The 18,446-nt window shown below is 42.3% G+C and overlaps 1 protein-coding gene across 3 annotated transcripts; it reads right to left on the bottom strand.

Moving 5' to 3' along the window:
- Positions 1 to 510: 510 nt before the first annotated feature.
- On the bottom strand, positions 511 to 4,736 carry il11b (interleukin 11b). Of its 3 annotated transcripts, none has more exons than XM_028963777.1 (5): positions 4,430 to 4,736; positions 3,171 to 3,331; positions 2,837 to 2,926; positions 2,145 to 2,306; positions 511 to 1,721 (listed from the first exon to the last, which is right to left on the bottom strand). In XM_028963777.1, exons 1-5 carry the CDS (start codon positions 4,434 to 4,436, stop codon positions 1,560 to 1,562), a joined length of 582 nt encoding a protein of 193 aa, XP_028819610.1. In that variant the 5' UTR covers positions 4,437 to 4,736; the 3' UTR covers positions 511 to 1,559. The 3 variants fall into 3 exon arrangements, with proteins under 3 accessions (XP_028819610.1, XP_028819611.1, XP_028819609.1); XM_028963778.1 differs by lacking the exon at positions 4,430 to 4,736 and adding an exon at positions 3,480 to 3,794; XM_028963776.1 differs by lacking the exon at positions 4,430 to 4,736 and having other exon boundaries at positions 3,171 to 3,794.
- Between the last annotated feature and the right edge of the window lie 13,710 nt (positions 4,737 to 18,446).

The raw sequence follows: 18,446 nt of genomic DNA, 5'->3' as shown, positions 1-18,446 counted from the left end.
AATAGCCCAGGCCAGTCTGTATTTTGTTGTCAACTCTCCAGACATGCATGCAATCCCCAGCCAACCCGGGGACCCACACCGATGCCCTCCCACCCATTTATCTTTCACACCTAGAGGCTTTCCTGAAATGCTGTTCGAGGGTATGAAGGGTATAGGCCGTTTCTTCCTCTGTCATAACTCACGGTGACAGCATTACTTCAGCCGTTCTGGATCGTGCTGCTGTGCCAAACTTGGAATTATGCTCCGGTGCTTCTGTAATGATGCTATTATCGGTACAGAGCTAACACACCCACTACCTGTTAGAATGTGCAACACTGCTAAGGGCGCATGAAATGGGTTTTGACAGCCAAGCCTATTGATTTGAGTGAACAAAATATTTTAGTCTGCATGACAATACATAACCTTTACTTAATGTGTGCACAAGAAAATATCTGGAAATCTGTAACCAGTGGAGGCGTAAAAAGTGCAATTTTTGCTTGTGCCATTGTAAAAACATCCTAGCCACATAAATCGAGAAAAAAACATTTTTATTCAGAAATCAATGCATAAAACTGCATAAACACATTTAAACTAAAATCAGTGGTGCTGATCAAACTACAAAACCTAAAAAAAAGGCCAAGGAATAAAAAAAATGTTATTGTCACATTGAGCATTTTCATTCCCCTGTGGTTTTAACACAGTCTCCTTAAGGTTCCGATCTATGAGTAACAAACTCATTGTTTGGCATTTTGAACGCTGCATTTTCAAATTTTCTTTTTTCTTTTGGTTAATCACAGTGTATCAAACGAATAAGGGTTCATGGTTATATACATTTAACTGTTTACATACAGTTACAGACTTCAGTAAAATAAGATATAAAAACATATTATTCAATAGATTCACCATAAGGCAATTCATCTGAACACACCTTGACACTAACAGATCTCAATCAGTGTACCTTTGCATTGATTCCCGCCATAGCTGCCCCTGTCCAGTTCCCATTATTACACCCTGCAGTGAATTTAATGCAGTAGAGCTATTGAATGTCTGTTAAATTATCCTTATTATAACAGTACAGGCACCATCTCCGCCCTTTTCTTCCTTCCCCACGTCCTATAATACTGATTTTAGAACCAGTGCTACCTGATGGCAGAGCAGCATCTGGTGGTCAGAACTCATCACAGCAGCCTTCTGGCAAGTCCTTCAGTCACACATGACGTGTAGAAGAAATAACACTGAAGATTTACATGTATAATTAGTAGTTTCATACACACATACAATTATGGACACTTCGGATAAAGTAGCTTCACCAGAAGCCATATGCGAAATGGCGTAAACCATTCAATTCCATCGAACCAGTTTAATGACCTCACAGCCTGGCTCAAGGTCTTTTGTCCCAGTGCAAGAATAAATATGAATGTAAACATACTCCTCCCACTTATAAATACGCATACGTTATTACATAAAGTATAAATATCGGGAAAAAAAGTTATAAATATGACCAATATGACAAGAGAAGTGGAATGTGTGGTAGCAGGTTTGCGCTCTTCCCATTCCAGCGGGAAAGTACCTCGTGGTTTTTACGGCACGGCTTTGCGCAGCAGGGAGTACAGTGTGTGGAGCGACCAGTTGCAGAAGAGCTGCAGTTGCTGGTGGATCACCACGGAGGAAACATGCAAATCCCACGCACTGTGCAGGGCTGGTAGAGACGGATGGTGTGACCAGGACGGCGGGTCTTCCATCTTCGAAGGAAAGGAGGCCAAGTGTGAGACAGTGCGGCAGTAATACAGAATCTACACGGGCACCTCTTGAAAGTGCCTGTTTTACAGTACCTTTAAAAAGTGAACTTTTAAGCAGTTTATGGTCAATTTATTTACCTGATAATGATCATTATTATCAGATCATTACATCATGCTGGGTTTATGGATGGATTCATGTATGACAAGTGGAGAACTAAAGTGAAATATATAGTGTGAGATGTTGAAGAATGTAAACCTATTTGTACAAACACCCACAGTTTGGTTAGTCTCTGAAGCTGTGCTAACTTCTCGCATGAAGAAAATGCCTTTGCGATGAGGCCATTTTGGTCTACTGCTGCTTCGTCTTGAATTTCAGCCCTTCTTTCATGTTCTTTCCCATATTGTGTAAGACCTGCGTCTCCTCACCTGCGACTTTACCAGGTTACTGATGACTGTCAGGAGACTGAGGATCTGCTCAGTCCTGTGCCCGACCGGCTGGGAAGAGTTGTGGTAGCCCTCCCTCAGCCAGTCCAGGTGGAACTTGAAGGACTGCAGGCCGGAGAATAGATGCAGCAGAGTCCGGTTCAGCTGGGCAGAGATGAAAGCGAGAAAGATTTCAGAAAAGGAGGAGCCTAACAGGCGTGGTGGCACCTCTGTTCTCCTTCACTCAAATGGTCATGTTTTTAGTGGGTGGTTCTCCAGGCGCATATGGCAGCAATCTGTGCAAAAACTGATTACGTTTCAAAAGCCCCTCTGCTGACCAGTACAGTCTATGGTTAAACCACAGGCACCGAAATACGGAGTCGAGCATCTGTCCCGTGCATTATGTTTCACAAACAGCATCAGGTGATCACAGCCATGCATAGCAATGTCTGAACACAGGCCCGTCCAGTTCAGTTGCTGATGTTCAGTTGGTGCACGGATTGCCACGGCTGCAGCCCCGATCGCAGGTGGGATTATATAAAAGTTCATTATAAGGAATGCTGGAATTTAGGATGTGAAGACCTGTAGGACCGGTTTCATAAGAAGACAGGAGTCTTAAAACGACCAAACCATTCCATTCGTCATCCATCGTTCGAGCTCTTCAGAGTAAAGCATCGGGCAGTGAACTCACAAACCTGAAGGGTCATCATGTCGCTCGCTCTGTAGTGCATGCTGGGCAGGGAAGCAAGGTTGTGCTCGTAGTTCGTTGACAGATCCTCTCGGCTCTGGGGCAAAAATAAGAAAGGATGGATGTCATTACCGCAGCAAATCCAGATCCAGATCATTTAAGAACTGAAGCCACCAAAAGTCTAATATTAGGTTGTTGTACACTTTTTTAGTACAACTTAAAATGTTCCATTCCATGTTAGAAGGAATGTTAAAGGTAGACATACCTTTGCTTCAGTTCTATGTAATGGAAAGCAGTGGAGACAACCTGAGACGTCCACCTCTGTGCACAACAGAACTCACCAGTGAACCCGGCGCCAGCATCTTGAGCATTTGCATTTGATGGTAGATCTTCCTGAGGTTCTCCCGCTGCGAACTGTGATGGGAGGGACGAGCGAATGAAGCCACACGCAGGAGGACCAACAGCAGCCAGCAGTGAAGAATGACAGAGGTGTAATGGAGCACTGTCAGGAACAAAGAAGGGGGGGGGTTGTAAATCCGGCCACGGCACATCATCTTTACAGCTGTCCGGCCTCATCTCTCTCTCTGACTAAGCGGTTTCAAGCGAGCGCCTCGTGGTGTCAGGAGGACGTGTCGGCCTGAGAAGCTTACGTCGTCATTGCAGCTCAGGGAAATCCCTCCGAAATCAGGGGTTCGGATCCCGGTTCTTTAAATAAAGTGCCTCGTAAGCGGTCCTGCCGTTGGGTTTAGCGAAGAAAATCGGATTCAGCAGCTGGCTGCCAGTGCAGAGCAGACACCTTTTCAGGATACTGACTTGCAAAAGTGACTCTCCAGTCAGGACCACTGGGATGCGACTCAGCAACTTTCAGCTTACACTCCCGTTCCTTCCTGCTGTCCATCCTGAGCATTGACTGGACAAAGAGCTTGTGGGAATTTTTTTCATTGAGTATCACAGTGAACCTTAAACCCCATGTCACTCCGAGAGGAAATTTGCTTAAGGACTAAAAATAACACAAAAGCCACAAAATTTCCACCTCTCAGCTGATTACAGGCAAGTTTATTTTTAAAGCTCAGAAACAGGAGGAGAGCAGTTAGGTCTGGAAGCCCCACGTCAGTGATGTTGACTGCCGGCGCGTGAAATGGCGAGATTTTCAACATGATTTCATCCGAAGCCACTCGTGTGGCACTCCTGACCTCCTCTGAATCGCTCTCTCCATAACAGGAGACCGCATGGTCCACTCATCCTGGACATTTCACAGAAATCCACAGAGTTACAAGATTGCTGACCTGCCTGGGTCTTAATACTGCCAAAGATCGTCTAAAAGAGTGTTTCCTGTCTCATTTGGGTGGAAACCTGTGTCATTTGCCAAGATATGTCAGGTCCACACCACATCCACAGCCTCCACCCGTGGCCCTGAACCTTATCTACACTCGTGCTCTCACGTGGCCACATGCACAATCCATGTCTAGGCATCTGACTGTCATTCACATGGCTGTTGACCTGTCCAAACACGAGCAACTTTATAGAAAAAGAAGCAAACAGAAAAAAAAACATGCCGATAAAATTCCCAAATTGTCCCACAGTGTCCCAGAACACTTACGTTTCATTCTCCCCTCCTGATCCAGGCAGTAGTAAATAAATTATAAAAAGTACTCTTCACCACACTGTCACTCACTCTGCAAATGTTTAGACTGGAGCCTGAACTTCCCCTTTATAGAATGTGTATGACACCATCCTGAGTCATCTCTTCATTCAAACGCCCCCATGTGCACCACCCCCCATTCTCCGACAAGTCACCCTATTCTCACCGTGAAAATGCTTCCATCACTGCGTTCAGCTCATGATGTCACTTTACTGGAGGCTCCTATTTATTTATTCATTCATTCATTCATTTAAAGTATGGAGACTCCAGGATTAACACATCTTTGTGGCTGTTGTGAATGGAAAAAGAGAAAAGCCGAATCACTTCCTCTGCCCTGACAATTGCTAGCAATATTGCTGAACTGAACTCTTGATTAATTTCAAATGTGGTTAATAAAAATGAAAGAGTGAAGAAAAAAGCGTGGAGGGTAATATGAGCGTTCCTATGAATAATTTACATGCACTGCCTCCTTCACAGCTTTTGTAATGAGTTATCAAGTAATTGAAAAAAACATGCACTTTGTTTCTAAGTGTTAATTTACTCAACTCATCAACCAGCAATTCTTACTTTGATGCAAATATTATAACAAATCTAAAAAACATGAATACATGACTTAATAAAGTTAAGTGTCACATGATTGGTTGAGAAAGTGAATAGTCTTGCCTGCGGTTGAAAAGCCTTGCCTGCGGAAGCAGAAAGTGAGCTTACAGTGCAATGCAGGAGGAAGTGACATAGTGCAAAAACTTTCTAGAAACATTTTGAACAGTGAGAATCCTCAGACAGATTCACACGTGTTAAACTGGTAAAAATATGGTATGATACTTTTCAGAGAGGGGATGGGATGGGGAGAAACGTCTTAATAACAAATAATCCCACCTGAGTTGGGGACTGTAGCTGTGGCTCAGCAATCCGTGCAACAAATACATTTTGTCCCGAAGTGGCAAAAGCTGCCTCCAAATTACAGTGAAATTGCATGGATGTGGTTGAAGGGGCTTCTGGTTTTGTGGTTACAGGGAGCTTCTATGTGTAATGAGCTACGATCACGTAAATGAGTCGCACTAAAGAGGATCACTTTGAAGTTCGATACATCGCTCTCTGCCAATCCTAACATCTATGAATGTCTGTGTTTACCATTCTTGTAAATTAGCCAGGACCCTTGTAGACATGCTCCCATGGGTTCCCCATAATTCTGGTACATCAGTCTTTAGCTGTTCTACTGAGCGCACAGTGCAGAGGGAAAATTCTTTTATTCTGAGCAAGAACTGTGGAGAATGTTGTCCAAGAGTTCATGTCTGAAAACCAGGCTGGACAAATATTCTACATCGTCCCCAAAAATTCCCTCCAAAAGTACTCCTATCTGTCTGAAAATGGTTTTGGTCACAGGGTACACGCTAAAATGCCAAAATCTTTACTCAAATTTTCATCAGGAAGATCTCTAAATAAATAAAAAAAGAATATTTGGTGTCTGAATAAAGGAGTCTGCTCTGCACTGGCAGCCAATTTTTTTAGAAGTCACCTGTCAAGTGACACCAGCTCTGCCACATCGTCCCACAGCTAAATGTGTATTTTAGAAAATCTTACTTGGTCATGTTAGACTATAAATTCATTTTGTATTGCACCACAAGGACTTGAGGAATGGTGTTTCGAAACAGGAAACACCGAAAAGAAACTCACTGCTACTTCGCTGCATGGGGTGCGTTCACCCTCCAGCTCCCCAGGAATGCAAGGGACTCACCTCTGCCATTTCCCCTCTTTTGCTCACCATACACTTTTTCGGCAAAAATGTGAGTCTGACGAGTGAAACAGAAGCATTTGGGGGCGTTTCTCCGGTAGGAAGACGTCTGCAGTGACGTCTGGCGCATCATCAGTGTCTGTGGGTTTGTTGGGGGGTGATGAAATGGGTCGGTTTTGAAATTACTATGGCTATTAAGGACAGGATTATCACATGGGCCTAAAACATGTTTGGAAGCCATGATGGTCTGTGGATAATTTTTTGGGGGTATTAATGTTAAATAATCTCACAAAGTGAAATTTTCATGTCAGGGGACTTTGACAAAATTGTAGAGGTTTTGTGCCCCTCTCATCTCTACCTGCCATGGCATGACAGAAAGAACAATTAACAGCCGCTCTTCATTTATCCAGAATGTAAGATCAGTCTTCCCAGGTCTCGGTGCAGTAAACTAAAAAATGAAAAACCCATTGAGCAGTAAAGTGCAGCATCTTATACTTGATTATGGTGGGAAAGGACTGGCTGGCAGAAAGCTGGGTTGTGTGGGCGGAGTGATATGAACTGCTCACACTTCCGTTTAAGAACGCATGATCAAGCAGAAAATGGATACCTATAAATACAGAAAATGATTTGTGTTATTGTGTTGTGCTATTGTCAAATCAGGGGGGCCAGGGAAGAACCACAGGAAGTATCACTCCAAAAGAGAACTGGCAGTTTCTGTTGGGGCTTGAATGATGGCTTAAATGAAGTTCCCCAGACAAGCAAAGATCTCGCACAGCCTGATATGGAGATATTGTTTAGTGATAATCTTGGAGCAAATAGTGGGAAGAATATTGCCAGGAAACCTTGTGGAGATCCTGGTGTTGCCCTCGGGGCTACAGGGGTTCGCTGGCCACAAGACAGTGGAAGAGAGGTCTTGTTGATGTCATTGGCTCTTGAGAGGAACAAGCTGGGGTCCATACAGCTGGCAAAAACAGGATTAGATGATCATCAACTCCCATCTGGGTCACCTGAAGGAAGGAGGTAGATCTGAATAATGATAATGTGTTGAATCTATGCCCACATAAATGAACTATGCCCACATAAATGAATTACTGTCTCCAGGGGGTGTCTGGGCTGGGCTGATCGACTTCCTTTTTTTGGGAGCTCATTACATCCGTTCTAGTTCAGCCTTCAGCATCCTGTCTTAAAGAACAACGGCCAGATTCCACTGGCCAAAAAGCGAATCAACTTCACAATTGAGAAAATAAACTGGGAAACGGGGAGGGTGGGAGAGACAAGCATTACCAGAGCTCGCCTATTTTTATCAACTCTTCACAGGAAAGTATGCAATAATTTCTCTGGAAAATGCGTAATCAAACGTTCTTCCTGCCACATAAGCCCTGCTTGATATGCCACAAATTTGCAGGCAATTAGAGCTGATGCACGACGTTGGAGATAAGGCAGAGACCCTAGAATAGCAGAAACGTATGCCGTGTGCATTTGTCTGTTAACAAACCATGACGTGGTTGAGCAGTGAAGGAGATTGGGTGCAATGGATGAATGGGTGGATGGAGAATTTTTGCACTGACTTTATAATTCTTGGCAGGTTTGTGGGACATGGTGAACAAAATAAAAGACAAACAAGGCAATAGATTAGCGGAGCAATAACAAAAACCGCTGAGCTAAAGAGCATCACTGGTGCAACACTTTACTAAACACAACCAGTGAAACTGGTTATTTAATAGATATCACACCAGAAGTAACAAAATATAATGTTCTAATGAATTTAGTACATGCACACACCAAATGTGCATAATGTGTTATAAATAAAAACAAGTGACTAGTCAGGTCAGTGGAATTATTTAGTGCAGTGAAAGGACCACAGCACACTGATGGTCCAGGATTTGAATCTTTCGATTATGAGTCCACTTCCGAACCTGCAAGGCCACCACTGCCCTGCCAATACATATACAGTTAGAGTATTCATTGCTTTCAACATATTTAAAATTCAGTATTTAATATTGTTTTATTTAATTAGGTTAAAAGTAAGTAATGTTCGAGTAGTTTGTGTCAGTAGTGGGTCATTGTTAGAATGCATTCGAAGCAGATTTATTTTAATTACTTATTTGAATGGCCAGTCTTTAGGTCAGCAAGTGTGAGTTGACTAACACGAATATTAGATTTTAGCCGCACCCCATGTCTGTGTCTGTTGTAAAAAAAAACAGTCATGTACCAAAATATGTGGGGAAAAATGTGGCCCATCCTCCCAGCTCTCTTCTCAAACCATATTGTATCCTGTCTGAGATAAGACTTAACAATAAAACTTAAATTAACTGTTAAACGACAAGAGTTTTTTGTCATAGTAGATGCAAAACCTTGAAAGGGGAAGAGCTACATGAAGAAGAAAATTGCCATATTAGGGTTCAGTCGACATCAGTAATCACCTTACAACAACTCTGTGATCTTGAGCAAGGCTATTACCCTGATTTGCCACATTAAATGAAATTTACTGGATTTAATTGTCCATAAAGTGTCTGTTTACCACCATTTAAAAGTGAAAGAAAGCGGAAGTAAGGTGGATGAACTTGAATGAACTTGTGTGAGATATGAAGTTAAAAGGCTGTTAACCAGACAGGAGGGGGTAGTCACCCTCTCTCGTCTACCCCAGTCTGTCTTGTTTTGGGGGACTGTCATATTTTCAGAATGACCAATCAGACTGACTGCCCACTTTGTTCGTCTAGACGCTGCATCGTCGATGGCGTGGTCACTGTTCAAGGAAAATGCCCCCTTGATCATAAAATCTTGCATACACAGTAAATAAAAAACAACTTTTATTAATAACCTTTTGTTATGAAGGTGAGTGTATATGTGAGCAAGGACATAATAAGTTTCTGGAAGACATAAGTAAATTAAATAATTCAATTTATGTGAATAACATCCAGTATCTGGTTACAGTAGGTGGAAAATATTAGGCAGGAACGTGGGAAAGCAACTTTAACAAGGATCAAACTGTAAAGGTCATCTCCCCTTGGTCATCAATGGCCAGGAACTACCAATAGTGACAAGTTGGGCAAGGATTTAAAGGATGTGCTCCTGACATCTTTGTGCCAGATACAGATACCAATAAAGTCCATGACTTGGAAGGTAAGAGCTGCTCTGGCGCCAAAAAATGAGGCCTACTCAATTTTATCTGGCAGCTTTGTTTAACAAGACTAACTCTAGTGCAAATAATACTACAGTCTATTAAAATCCTACAGGGTTCACTAACCTGACATGAAGTCAGTCTTCTGGGAAATAAATGTAGAAGAGGAGGATGAAAGGGCAAGTAGCCATTCAGCATTTTCTCCTTCTCTCGCTTTCTGTTTATGTGGAAGATGCTGTGTGAAGATTTTTGGCAACACGGGTCTGTGAGTGCAGCAGTAAGAACTATGTCCTGCTTTTTTTCTGTCTACTCAACCACTGTAGAAATAAGCTTTACAGATGGGTAAATGCTAGTCAGGGTCAAAGCAGATTTATGGAAAAATCCCCCAACCTGGGGTGGTTGAAATCCCATTTGTAATTCAGGAGGGATTTTGATAGGCAGCGTTAGGAATGAATGGACTGACCTGCCTGTAATGTCAAGCAAACAAAAAATAATTAAAGGAATTATGATGCTTTCTCTACTCAAAAGACAGTTTGGCCAGTAATTTCTGGCACGCTTCTATGATGAGTTGATGGAAAAAAATGAGGATGGGCACTGAGGGGCAAATGGGGGGTTTCCATGTTTCGTCATCACATCCCCCCTCCTGTTTGATCCTGTTTTTGGTGCAGAATGGAATGCATGGAATGTGCAGGAGACAAAGGAGAAGAGGGACCATTGGGTAGAAATTCATTAAAAGTAAAATTTGAGTATAAAGCAAAAATCATCAAAGCAGGAAGCTTTCTGGCTCTGAACTACCAACACAGGATGAATCATACCGCTCTAACAAAATTGTGGGCAGATTTAGGTCAGATGAATGAGATAAAGGACTGGATAGATAAACACAAGCTTCCTATTTGAACCAATGAGTATATACAAATCCAGATTTACGCCCCACCTACTTCTTTGCTTACAGCGCCACACTAATACCATGACAGCATGGCTAGAGTAGCAATGTATTCATGACTATAAAATAGAACATCTTTAAAATGCCTCCAGCCACAAATGTAAAGTAGGAAAATGATGATGTGATATTATATGGTTTAAATCCCGATCCGCCAAGGTGCCACTGAGGTGCCACTGAACAAAGCACCGTCCCCACACACTCCTCCCTGCGCCTGTCATGGCTGCCCACTGCTCACCAAGGGTGATGGTTATAGACAGAGGACACATTTCGTTGTGTCACCGTGTGATGTGCTGTTGTGTTTCACAATGACAATCACTTCACTTTCACTATCACTAGTCCAGAAACAGGAGCTGGACAAGCTGCATTAAACCTTTTTCTTTATGACAGCTATGGTACACAAAACTTTTAGGAGATTTTTTTCAATTGTTTATACAAATTTATAGATTTTTCAAAAATGTCCCAGTGGTCTTATTGCCAGCACATCCTTCATTTATATTTACAGCATTATCAGACGCCTTACAATCAGTAGTGACAGGGACACTCGGGGTTAAGTGTTTTGCTCAGGGACACAATGGTAATAAGTGGGGTTCGAACCTGTGACTTTGTGGTCTTCTGGTTCATATTCGAGTGTGTGAACCCCTAGGCTACTTTATTTATTTCATTTTTATTTAGACTAAAGTAAACCAGTATTGTCTGTCACGTGACACTGTTCCAAACAGAGACTTGGTCTTGTAGATTAAAGACTCTCTAGTCAAGTCGTCCAGTGACCTCACTTCTCAGGAACATATTTTGGATTTAAAGATACAGAAAGTGCGTTAATTATAACTCAATAACATTAAATACACACACTGCACACAATCAGCAAGATCAGGGAGATAAGCAGCACCACCCAGAGTCAGACCATGACAGGTTCATAGGCAAACATGTCACCCACTGGGCTACTACCACCACCCCCCCTCACACACACACACACACACACACACACACACACCTCCTTCTGACTTATTAAAGCCTTATTAAAAGAAGAAGATCAAGTGGCTTTTTATTGTTCTTCGGAGAAGGCGGCCTGTTGCCACCTACTGGTCCTGTGGTCTGGTTGTGCATTATGACTTAAACCATTGAATCAAAAATCCACCAGTACATGTGTGTACTACACTATTATTGCTGTGGTGGAAATGAAAAAGAGAAATGTACAAAATGAGTAAAATGCACACTTTTTATTGAAAAAACAAGTAATAACGGAATTGGCACTTTTTATGCAGTAACTGCATGGCATTGATGAGTGTCTGGGATTTTGAATTGTATTAATTACCTGTGTGATTAACAGATACAAATTCAGTAATTAGAAAAAATATATAAACACATATTGCCAGCATCTAATAATTTTCTTCAGTGCCAATCTTTACATCTAATAATTCTCTTCAGTGCCAATCTTTTTGAATAAGACGAACAATAACCACAGCTGACATTTCAGTTTTTATGTTGTGTAGTTTATGCATTAGAAATAAAGAGCTGTCTGCGGTGCTGATAGTTTGAGTGCTCACGGGTTAAAGAAAAACACCATTAGTTAAATCCATTTCCAACCTGTTAACATTTTCAACCTTGGATCATTTATTTTTCATATTTTTGGATCATCATTACAGACTCCATTCCAGTTATCACAGAATCACTTCTAGTAAAAAATACTCTAGTATGACTTTGACATCACACACCATCAAATAGTCAACTGTTAACTGCAGTGCATTATATTTCAATCCATTTACTTACATGTTCATCTTGCCAATAGGAACAGGAAGAATAGAAGAACTTCTCTTTGTTCGATATAAACGTGGGTTTCTATAGGAAATGAGGGTGTTTTAGCAACCCCATGTTATTTTATAATGTAGGTAACAATAGATATCATGGTAACTGTAAGGCCAAGGCACTCCTGGCCTTATCTTGTATAAAGTGAGCGATACTGTGATTTCAGCAATTTTCAGTGATTTTCATACAGGGTAGACAGTACATAGTCAAATGGAGCCTAGCGCTATATGTTACATATGAAATACTTAAGCTACATAAAGTGCAGACATGTGACACAGGCAGTACAAGAATACCATTTATGGCAAACAAAACATGTAGACAACAAAATGACAGATAGATGCTCCAAACTAGTGAAATGAATAAAGAAGGGCCAAAGTAAAATGCTACAGTGCAAATTGGAACAGTGTAATAATAGATAAAAAAAAATTATACTTGATAATATGTGTCACGACCGCTGAGGGCTGACAGGTGAAGGAAGCACAGAAACGGGACATCTGGGCAATTGAGGCTTATTAATAATAACAACTGAAAAATGGCATAAGGGCCAAAACAAAGGGACCAAACAAAAGATGAACCAGCAGGCATGAGGCACAAGGCCAGGAACATAAACCAAGACACAAAGGTTAGGGAAACGTCCACATTAATGCAGAAGCGTCTGTCAGCCGCCAAACACTTCCTTATAACAGGGCCCTAACCATGGACGCCAAACCAGCAGCACCTGTCCATGGTTAGACGCCTGCTGTCAGGCACCCAGTCGTCACAACATGATATTTAAAAGAAAATAAATATAACCACAAATATTATTGTTATTATTAATAATAATGATACCAATGGTTTAAATACATCCATACGACATGTGAACCTGTGATACAACATGTCCAGATGCTTCAGGGACATAGCGGACACACTGCAAGCTCAAGCTCCTGTGTTTGAGCACCTTGGCAGCTGAATTGGCCTGAAAACTCGTTCACTGTCCATCGCCATCTTCTCATAAGGATGAAGACGGCTGTGATTCATGGCTGAGTGTACCAGAGTGCAAAGTGCAAGAGTTCATGATTAATTTTAAGACGAGGCTGGAGTGAGTCTTGTTGACAAACAGCTTAGACCAAATGATGCCTGAACATTTGTTGGAGAGTTGAAATGAGAGCAGGAATTGGTCATTCTTATTATTGAGAGCACTGTTTATGTTTGGTTGAAGTATTTTCTAGATCATCTGATCATCTCATCTTGCCCCTCTTGACCATCCCAGCAAACAGACAACAATGTCCTTAGTACCTTAATGGCCTCTGTGGAGTGTTTGCTAGTTTTTACCAAAACACTTTCTTACTATACAGACTATGATTACATTTTTGCTGATACCTTAAATGTATACACACCCAGAGAAACAAGAAAAAAAGTTACAGTTATGTAAGGTTTAACATGTGTTATACTTAAATAAAATTACTGTGTAAACCAATGGCCTGGGAACCAAAGAGCACAACAAAATACACATTATCTGTAAAAACATATCTGTAACAATTTTATGATGTCGAATAGGTGTCAAATATCTCGTTATAATTTCCCATTAGAAATTATTTTAGCATAACATACAGCCTGGTGTGTGTGGATGTTTTTTTTTATTGTGTCCACAAGATGGCGACAAATAGCAACAATACGCTATTTCATACTTGGCGTTTAGTTCATCATGTTACATTATCCAATTTCTATACTAATTGTTGTACTGTTTATTAATTCAGATTGTTAAAAATTCTTATTCAACATACCTTTATGCATACAGTAATGGCTTGGCATAGAACCTGCAAAACAGATGTGGTAAATCTAGCTTTTATAGCTTTTCTAATGATTGTGTGCATAAATATCCAGTATAGAATCCAGTCCTGATTCAGTGCATAATGTGCATGGGAATTATAGTACTGCTTATCACTTCTTACAGTTATTAAACTGGAGGACAGATGTGCGTTTCTGCTTAATATTCTGAGTTCTGAATGAGAGAACGTGACTGCCAGGGGGGAAAAGTTTAAAAAGATAAAAAAAACAAAAGGGGAAAAGCAGATGTCTGTATATTTGTGTCACAGAGTGTCTGAATGTGTGTGTTTGAGTGAGATTGCCTAAGAGACAAGCCTGTGAACCCAGTGCCCACCACCCCTCCACCCCCCACCGCTTTTCCATGGTTACAAAACGGGGCTCCCGGTGCAGGCCGCTAATGTGTTTTTTCGGCAGCGGGGAGCGAGCGGGGTACTAATGCGACTCGGCCTGTCACCATGCAGACAAGCCAATCGATGTCTCACATCCACGGCCCAGCTAACGGACATGGAGGGGGCCGGTGAGTTCTGTGCTTCAGTGGATGCAAACCCAGTGCCTGCGGATGACCCCAGTCTTCCACAAATACAGTGAATCCCACCAGCCAATAACACACTAGTATGTTAGTGATATTGTAATATTTAATCAGTAATTAGAAGGATTATTTTCAACTTCACTGCTATGGGTAAGACACTCATCTATTAACCGGAAGACCACAAAGTCCCAGGTTCAATCCACTCTTACTACCATTGTGACACTTAACCCTGAGGGGACTGTCCCTGTAACTACTGATTGTAAGGCATTCTGGACAGTGTGGTTTTAAAGTGGATGTATCAGAAAACAAGATGATATTTTGTCCTTCAAGTTGATGATTTGGAACAGGATGGGCAAGAGTAAGGATTTGAGCAATGTGTGATTTATGGTAGGCTGCAGGTCTGGGATGCATCTGTTGTGCAGTGGTGGACCAAAAGGTGTTCAATGAAAGAAAAGCAGTGAAACAGCAAAGGGGTCATGAAGAGACAAGATTCAAATGCTTTGGGAAATGTTCTGCTGGGATAAATAATTGTGTCCTGTGGATGTTACTTTGACACGTACCACCTATCTAAACAGTGTTACTGGCCAAGTAAGCCTCACAGTTTCTCAGTGTGAGGAAAAAATTAATTGGTTTCTTAAGTGTTGACTTTGCCTCAAATTTGTCCAGATCTCAATCCAATCAAGCATGTGTAGGATGTCCAATCCATGAAGGCCCCACCTAAAAAAAAAACAGGCCGTAGATCTGCTGCTGATGGCTTGGTGCCAGCATACCGTCTTGTGTTTATGTTTATGCCTTGATGGCTTTTTGTTGGCAGAAATTGGACCTACTAAATATTAGGTGGGTGGTGTTAATGTTCTGATTGATCAGCTGTCTTAGATTCAATCACACACGTTGATAAGGTCACACGCTTACAAGACCGTTATTGTCACTGGAGTATGCCTGAATATACGCTTGGGACTAACAAGTTCACAAATCTCCTTCATATATATGACTAAATTCATTTCTGATTTGGTATCATATTAACTCTACAATGAAATACACAGGGCTTACCATGAAAATGTAAATGCAGTAACCAAATGTTTCAGATAATATACAGTACAATATTTATCTCCATATATATACACACATACACACATATATATCAGATTGTGCTATCTGAGTACCTTTCCCAACAGTGGTGAACAATGGTATATTTTTTGCCTTTGAGTTATGTTTGCAGTGTTTGAGATTTGGACGAGAGTGGATGCAAGTCTTTGCATTTTATTTCTAGGAAATCACTCAAAATAAACCCAATAACGAATTAGATTAAACCACAAATTGAGATTATATGTTTATAACATGTATGGGTTAAGTGTGCAAAGCTATCAAATCAGAGCCAGCAAAACCATTTTTAGATGTCAAATTGGATATTAGTGAGGCTTCATGAGCTGAAAAGAAAGTGATTCCAACTGTACTGCACGTTAAATGTATATTTATTGAGAGGAGACAGAGTGAAAGACCGTTTAATATTTGCTTACATCACCATGCAATCACTTAACTTCAGAGCAGTTGGTGTGAGGAATCATATGAAACATTTTATTATGGTACATAGTCATGAAACACAGTTATTATAACACTGACTCGCTTGACCTTACAGACGCCACTTAAAAGCTGATTACATGACATTTTAAACGTCGGATTTAAACAGACTGCAAACAAATCACTGTGCTTAAAGTAGACCTGGGGGCAGGTAGATATTACAGTCTCAGAAGCAGAGTGTAGGGGTCATGACCCGAGGCTGCCTTCAGATTGGTTGTAGCAAAAAAGGCAGCCTACAGGGACCGTCCCCGGCCGCAGTAAATGCGGTAATGTTTCCAATAAGGACTTGTTGGGAATACGCCACCATGTAAGAGCAGTTTTCCTGCTCATTTCCGTTGGCAAAGCACATGCAGCCTTGTTCCCAAGGACCTCACCTGTGACCTTATATGACATCACAGGTTAAGGGTCTCAGGGACAAAGAGTCATGTTGGATTTTCCATACTGAAATGGAGATGAAATACTCTGATTCAGTAATCAAGTTAATCAAACAACTGATTTCCCTCAGGGACATTATTGCTTCATGGATTTCATGGTTTCATAATAATGATACCATATTAATATATGTCTAGCCTCAACTCCAGTGCTGCACCCCTGATGCAGATGATCAGATCGTCATCAAAACCTGCATTTATGTGACCAGATGGGCTGGATTCACTCTCTAAAATTTGTTGAACTGGAACTTCCCGCTTAGCAGAGCACCTGCGGCAAGGAGGAATTTCAAAATGGTCATCCTGTTCAAAATGGCCGACGCGTGGTGCACAGCGCCTCCGAAGAAAAGACGTACAGCTGATGTGGCATCGGTCAGTATGATGCCACGAGTGTCGGGAACAGATCAACCTATTCGCCCAATCGGGCGCAGGCGTGGGTAACTGCGGTTTTTCCCCTTAATGGGAGAAGGAAAAAAAAAGCTTTGTCAGATATTGACCCCTAGTGGCAGACAAAGCGTCTGACAGACTGACGGCGTGAACTGAATGAACTCCAGACGTGAGGCAGAGTGAAAGAGAGGGTCAGCACTCATCTCGTATGGTGCTCTTTGGTGCAGGATGCAGAGTGCTGTAACGCTCCTGGCTTTAAGACACACGCAAACATGGCAACAACTGAGTAACACAATTTCGTGCGGATTTCGTTTCAGACGAAGCACCAGATGTCCTTTTCTCTACCTGACGACATCCCGCGAACTGTCACAGCGTCAAAGATTACCAGCAAGTTTAATAATGATAAAACGACATGAATGTGGGTGCATTTGACAGATTACCCATAAAGATGGTGGCTTCATGGTGACTCCACAAAACGAGTGGCGTACTTGTCGCCTTGAAATCAGGTGCGTAAGCGTATCATTTTTGTACCTTGGAGTGATCTGGTTAGCCGACCTGGGCCTTCGTAGCCATCCCGGCGCTGTCTGAAGGGGGTAAAAAGGAAAATGAATGAGAAGTGGTCACCCAGTTGTCGCAGCACAGGCTAACATACCTGCGAGGCGGCCGCCGGCATCGAACCCCCGGCAGAACCGGGCTAACAAGACTCCCGTTCTCCCCCGCATTCCCTCTCTCTCTCTCTCCCGCTTGCGCTCTTTCCTCTTTGTCCCTCCGCTGTCCCAGTTTCAACAGCTCTCTTCCGCTTTGTGGCGAGGAACGGAGCGACACGAGGAAGACGGATGAAAAAAGTGATTGGGGGGCTGGAAACGAGGACGGAGGAATAAAGGACGGGAAAGCTCCGAGATTTCTGCGCTCTTCGGAATGACTGTCCGCTCCCTTTTCTTGCTTTGCCTCATGCACAATTTTCCTGCTGTCCCTTTTACCGGCACACAGACACTATGCCGACGGACGACTGCATGCTGCAATATGCACACTTGTAACCACTAAACACACACACACACACACACAAGCATAGAGAGAAACACAATCACATACTGATCTGCAGAAGTCCAGCCGGTCCAGCGTATTCAGTTCTCTGCTGAACCCATCTTCCTTGTCTTCCTTTTTCTCATGGCCGTGTGGACTGTGAAGGGGGTGAAGAGAGAGAGAGAGAGAGAGAGAGAGAGAGAGAGAAAAAACTGTCTCCTCCATCCCCCTCCCTCCCTCGTTCTCTCTGTCTCGCGCTCTCTCGCTCTCTTTCTGGCTGCTAGTGACTCCCTCCTCCTGCCAAGTTACTCCCCTTCAGACCATGGGCGACAATGTCGCTGTTGTATCCCTGCATTCGTGTCTTATGGGCGTGTCGCCGATCGCGGCGCCGTCGCTCGTGGGCAAGTGGGCTGGAGCGTTAGCCGTCACACCGAGCGCACTGCACATTGCTGACAGGCACTGGCTAGCTGGGAGATTAGCGTTATTCCCCGTAACTCACACGATTGGTGGTGTTAGTGAGCTAATTAAACTCCCTAGTGATGGCAAATTTTTCTGTGCTTTCTATTACATATCATATGGTATTTACATAAAAAAAACCCATATGACATTAAACCCACACACCGCA

The sequence above is a fragment of the Denticeps clupeoides genome, chromosome 20 (genome assembly GCF_900700375.1).
Source record: "Denticeps clupeoides chromosome 20, fDenClu1.1, whole genome shotgun sequence".
NCBI classification, from domain to species: domain Eukaryota; kingdom Metazoa; phylum Chordata; class Actinopteri; order Clupeiformes; family Denticipitidae; genus Denticeps; species Denticeps clupeoides.
This window is presented reverse-complemented; position numbering and strand designations above follow the sequence as displayed.